The sequence below is a fragment of the Olea europaea genome, unplaced genomic scaffold, assembly GCF_002742605.1.
Source record: "Olea europaea var. sylvestris unplaced genomic scaffold, O_europaea_v1 scaffold686, whole genome shotgun sequence".
Lineage (NCBI taxonomy): Eukaryota > Viridiplantae > Streptophyta > Magnoliopsida > Lamiales > Oleaceae > Olea > Olea europaea.
The window spans coordinates 468159-474124 of NW_019265248.1; the positions used below are offsets into that span (position 1 = coordinate 468159).

The window sequence follows — 5966 nt, forward strand, 5'->3', positions numbered from 1 at the left end:
TTGTTGAGTTATTTATTGCATTCTGTCATTTTTAATTCAATTGGAAATTCAACATAGGTAGTTAAATCATGTGAATGAATTTGGACAAAGTTTAATTTATGTGACTTGTTGCATAAGTTGATTGAATTGTGAAAATTCGCATAAACACCTATTCACCCCCCTTCTAGGTGTTGTTTGGGTCGAATTATAGTCTTTTCAGGTGCAATAGAAATATTATGTTGTATTATAGATTGGTTTAGTCCATGTTACAGAGGAAATGCTGTCGAAATTTTAATAAATTTTATGTGATATCTATCTTTCAAAGCAATCTATAAGTCCTAGATTATCCAGGCTCACAGAGATATTTTCGAGACAGTTCATAAGGCCTCACTTATTGGACCAACTTATATTCTTGATACAATTTATAAGTCCCCACCTCTATGGGATCGATACATATTTTTGACGCAATTCGTAAGCCCTCATTTATTGGAATTGCTCATAATTTTGAGGTAATTTGTAAGACATCGCCTTCTTAACAACTTATATTTCAAGTCTAAGTTGCATATAAATATATGAGTCAGACTTGGGAAATTATTGTTATATCTATAAACGTATGACGGAGGGATCCCACTTGTCACTCAACATTGATTATTCAATTAGACTGGACCTATTTAATCATGCAACCTTGACTTTGGAGCTCGATCCATTAGCTCCAGTTGGCCCATTTCTATTTCTCTATATAAATATGAGTTCATTTCACACAAAATGTATGTTTTTCTAATCCTATCCAAACCCTCTCTCCTGTCTCTTGCACTCATTTCTCTCTCGTCCGGCTGTTAACTTGATCTTCAAAGTGCAAATGATTGTTAGACATTTTGTCGGAGTTGGTTGTTCAAAACCAACAAATAAAACCAAAATGGATGATGGCATGGCAAAAATCAAAATGGACGGTGGCTGAAATAAAAAAGGGTTGGTGGCCCAAAGTCATGCGATCGCATGAAACCTATCAGAGATTCCGGGGCTATTTCTTCTCTTAACCTTGCGATCGCATGGGTTTGAATCATCCTGTCGCATGGTTTAAAGTATGGACCATTGGAGGTTGTTTTCTTTCGTTGTGGATTTGAATTTGATGACTTTTGGCTTATATTGGCACCGTTTCTACATGTGGTTTATGTCTATAAATAGTGGATCCATATTGAAGGCAAAAATACATCAAAAACATTAGAAATCCCATATTACTCGACAATTAAAGATCAGATTTTGTTCATTCATATTCATCTTCAACCCTTGTGTTCTTCAAGTTTTCAAGGATTTTCACTTGTACTTTGGTGATTAATCTTTGTCAAGACTTGTTAAAATCCTACAAACCATTTGCCATCGACCTTCGAAGCATCTTAAATTATTAGGAGAAAGGGCAAATATCGTTTGAGAACAACAAACTCGTGTTCAAGTCATTCGTTGATACAATTTCGTGATTATCTTGTTCTTGGCGTTGCCAGTTCATGTTTCGTGATTTCTACTCCAACCCGGTGAAATTTATCCAACACATTTTATTGATTGGCAGCATTTTCACACTAATGAGATATTCCAATATGTAGGTGATGTTTGTGTGAAGAGAAAATTATTGGAATTTTATTGTTTACGTATCCATGCAAAAATCGAGGTCCACAACTACGTTCACGCAAATTTTGTGAAATGAATGGTTTCTGCTACGTTGGCGCCATCATACTTGCACGGATTTGAAGATTGGTAAACTGGGTGCCAAAAATGGCAAGTTGGCAAATTTTGAGAAATGAATGGTTTCTGCTAGGTGGCATCACACTGGTTTGTTTGGTTAAAACCAAAAATATTAGTCAATTTTGATAAAAATAGATGGAATATGGGTTGTAATCCTATTTGATTTTGCCAAATATCGAATTTTTAATAAATTTTGAAAAAGTTAAGAGAATTATGTAGTTAAAAATTTGATAAAAGTTATGGATCACATATGATGGGTATTTATCATTATAATCTATAATATACCATTTAATTTTAGACCTTAGAAAAAGAAAATTAAACATAAATAGAGCTATCATGGTTGAAATTGATTACATTTTGCAAAATAAATATATAGTCGAAGAATTTGTGAAATAAGACACTAAATTACGACTGAATTTAGTTCTTCGATTTATGAAGAAATAATAATGATAATAATAAAATTATTTCTCGGCTATTTTTTGAAATACTCAATGACACATCGGTCTACAAGGTGTGACACAATTATTCATTTACTCAATATCATCAGTTGTGATAACTATGCAAAGGAATTCAAAGATTAGAACAACAAGATTCGGCTCTATCTAGATATGAATTTGAATCAAAATTTCCTGCTCTGGGTATAAAATCCAAAATCCAAGGTTGAATTCTCACCTTCTGCTGACATAACTCGCATATATCATGTACTGAGAACTTGACTGTTGACCATTGAGAATGTTATCATCTTGATGCATCCATCTTGCTATTTCTTATTTATTTTTTTGTTACTTTTTTTCAAACAAAATCGCAATCAAATTGATAAGACTAAAATTGACAGAAGAACTCAAGACAAGCTTCAACACTTACATGGTATCGGCAACAAAAGTCCATCTGCCATTAATACTGTCCCTCGTCATATGTCTCTTTGTGGCTTCATTTACCCTATAAATTGATCAAGTTTTAGAATTTCCACTACATTCTCAAAGTCCTTTCTTGCTATACTAATAAGTGAATTCTGAACAATGAAGTCTAAGGTTTTTATTCTCCTTGGTCTTGCTCTTCTTGTTTGTTCAGCTGTTGCAGACGAAGCAGTATCCATAGAGGATTCTCAAAAGAAGACAAAGGGTAAGAATATATGGAAGTACTTTCATTCTGGGTGGGCCATATTAGATTACATACGACATATGATAAATTTTGTCAATTTTCACGTCCAGAATCATTCTATTAAAAAAAATGTTGAACCCCAACCTTGAGAACCCCACCGCCCCGTTCCTGAAGTATCGTGAGGGAGGTAAATCACGGGATGTACTCAAACAGGTTAGGTAATAAGAGCTTGCCCGTACCCTGATGCCCACAAAGAGTCCAATTTCATATCTCAAGAATTGAACCATCACACTGCGGCTGCCAGCAAAGTTGAAACTACCTCACTACTGTCATTTGCACCACTGGATTATGCCCCGGGGGCTCCAGTATCATTCTATTTATCATACGTACACATATATGTAGTCATACTGGAGATATCAATTTCCAAACTAATAATTTTTACTCTGTCTACGTGCATCAATTAGACTGCAATGTTTAGCGAAATTTTAAGTTTGATTGAACATCGGTTTATATATATGCTACCTACTTTTTTTTAATTATTTTTTACATGTTCTGTAGAAGAACCGAAGCAAACCAACCAAGGCGGAGGTGGTGGCAGTTACTGTAGAAACCGGTGGTGCTGCGGTGGATGGGGTCACAATGGCTGTAATAGATACTGTTGTCGAAATGGTTAGACTATACCAAGCAAAAAATATAGTCAATTGGAATGAGAACACACACACACACACATATATATATATAAATAGAGAGAGAGAGAGAGAGCTTGAGCTTTTAGGTTTGAAATTTTAACATGCTGATTAACAATATATTTATAATTTCCCATGCAGAAAATGAAGTTGAGGCAGTACAGGAAATCAATGAACCGAAGCAAACTAACCAAGGTGGAGGTGGTGGTGGTTACTGTAGAAACCGGTGGTGCTGCGGAGGCTGGGGCCGCAATGGCTGTAATAGATACTGTTGTCGAAATGGTTAGATGTGTACCAAGCGAAATAATATATATTTGTATGTGTGTATAAAAATAATAATAATAATTAGGTATCAGGCTTTAAGTTAAAAAACTGTTAAGATGAGTAACAATATAGTTTTAATTCCCTATGCAGAAAATGCAGTTGAGGTAGCAGATGACATAAATGAACCAAAGCAACCAAAGCAGGGCGGAGGTGGTGGCGGTTACTGCAGGAACCGGTGGTGCTGCGGTGGATGGGGCCCCAGAGGCTGTAATAGATACTGTTGCCGCTATGGTTAGACGTGTACCAAGAGAAAAAAAAAAACATATATTCATATGTATTTAGGTGTCAGGCTTTAAGTTAAAAAAATTTTAAGCGGAGTAACAGTATAGTTTTAAATACCCATGCAGAAAATGAAGTTGAGGCAGCAGAGGACATAAATGAACCGAATCAACCCAACCAGGGCGGAGGTGGTGGCGGTTACTGCAGGAACCGGTGGTGCTGCGGTGGATGGGGCCCCAGAGGCTGTAATAGATACTGTTGCCGCTATGGTTAGATTTCAATGATATGGATTTACAAACAATTTATAGGTGTTTATTGATTTTAATCTTAATTCTGAATACGCCTAACATAAAATGCAGCAAATGAAGCCGAGCTAGCAGATACTGTTGATGAAAACAATATCCAAGATGGCGGTTCGGGCAGCGGCCATGGTGGAGGACACGATGGAGGCCATGGTGGTGGCGGTGGTGGACATGGTGGGGGCCACGGTGGCGGACATGGCGGCGGGGGCGGCCATGGAGGAGGTTGCAAACATGGTTGCTGCGGAGGATATGGCAACAAAGGAGGTTGCAGGTGCTGCCCCAATGCCGAAGAAGCTAAAGCCTTTGAGGAAAATCAAGCCAAAGCAGAAACCAAGAACTAGAGTTTCTACTTCGTACAAGGAGAATAATATGCCATGTAACAATGTACTATGCTAAAAAATAAATTACATGGTAATGACATGTTATAATAAAATGTAGCTGGTCTTTCTTGAAAAAAGACCACATTAAAAATCATATATGAATTTTCTAATGCATTTGGCTTTATTGGTTCATTAATTTCTGATTGCTAATTTTATTTAATGATCTTGAACGCATTAATAGTAGTCCGTTCTCAAGACGGGCAAGGGTCGTCTCATGACTTCTACTAAATCAAGCTCCATTTGATGTAACTTTAATATTTACATTAACCAAGTAGAACCCCAATCTATAAAAATGAAAAGTTACTACTTTTTAATCATGAATGTAATCTTGAACTTGATGAACGGGAATTTCACTAAAAAATGAATAGTGGTATCACATAGTGTTGTTAATATTGGAGGGATGAAGAAGAAACAAAAAGGAAATTCACAAGAAGTATGGCAACAATAAGAACAAAATCAGAAAATTGTAACAATAAATGTGAAAGTTTAAACGCGGGATCGCTGTCCTCAAACATTCTTTGCCTTCTCTCCGGTGTTTATGAGATGCTTAAGGGTATTCCGACAAATGGTTTGAATGATTGTAACAAGCCTTGTAAAGAATATCACCAAAACACAAAGTGAAATTCTTCCGAAACTTGAAGAACACGAAAATAGAATGAATATGGATATAAATCGGGACTTCATTATTTTTGAAACAAAGTATGGATTGCAAGATGTTTTCAATGTTTCTAATGAAATTGTTTTGATCATTTATCACCTATTTATAGGTATCAATCAATACATCACGAAATGGTGACAAAACAAGATGAACAGTGGCAACTTTTAATCCAAAACGGCTTCCAAGTTTCAAATTGAAAAATCTGTCAACGGCTATTTTTTAACAATATGCGTACGCATAGTATAAACCTTGCGTATGCATAGTAGAAGCAAATTTGATTCTGGTCTTGCCAAAACAAATCTTGTGTACACATAAAATTAAGCATGTGCGTACGCATAGGCAAAAAATCAAATTTTACATTTTTCAATTTCTTTTGATTCTATCAATTCCACAATTGAGCCCAACAATTAGTCCATTATCATTTCATTGATTTTGAATAAATATTCAAGAATTCCCCACTTATTCAAAATCAATACGATCACATATTCAAATTGACGACACTTATGCATAAGGATTAGATATCTTTCGATTTGAATATAACCATAGTGTAATTGAAACAAAGTAAAGTTGGAATTAGAGG

The 5966-nt window shown here is 35.6% G+C and overlaps 1 protein-coding gene across 3 annotated transcripts; it reads left to right on the forward strand.

The window, feature by feature from the left end:
• Window positions 1-2672: 2672 nt before the first annotated feature.
• LOC111390513 (late embryogenesis abundant protein M17-like) lies at window positions 2673-4841 on the forward strand. Of its 3 annotated transcripts, XM_023015562.1 has the most exons (6): window positions 2675-2838; window positions 3376-3486; window positions 3645-3785; window positions 3918-4058; window positions 4175-4315; window positions 4406-4837. In XM_023015562.1, the coding sequence occupies exons 1-6, from the start codon at window positions 2736-2738 to the stop codon at window positions 4687-4689; spliced, it is 921 nt and encodes a 306-aa protein (XP_022871330.1). In that variant the 5' UTR covers window positions 2675-2735; the 3' UTR covers window positions 4690-4837. The 3 variants fall into 3 exon arrangements, with proteins under 3 accessions (XP_022871332.1, XP_022871333.1, XP_022871330.1); XM_023015564.1 differs by lacking the exon at window positions 4175-4315 and having other exon boundaries at window positions 2673-2838; window positions 4406-4841; XM_023015565.1 differs by lacking the exon at window positions 3645-3785 and having other exon boundaries at window positions 2673-2838; window positions 4406-4840.
• Window positions 4842-5966: the final 1125 nt, after the last annotated feature.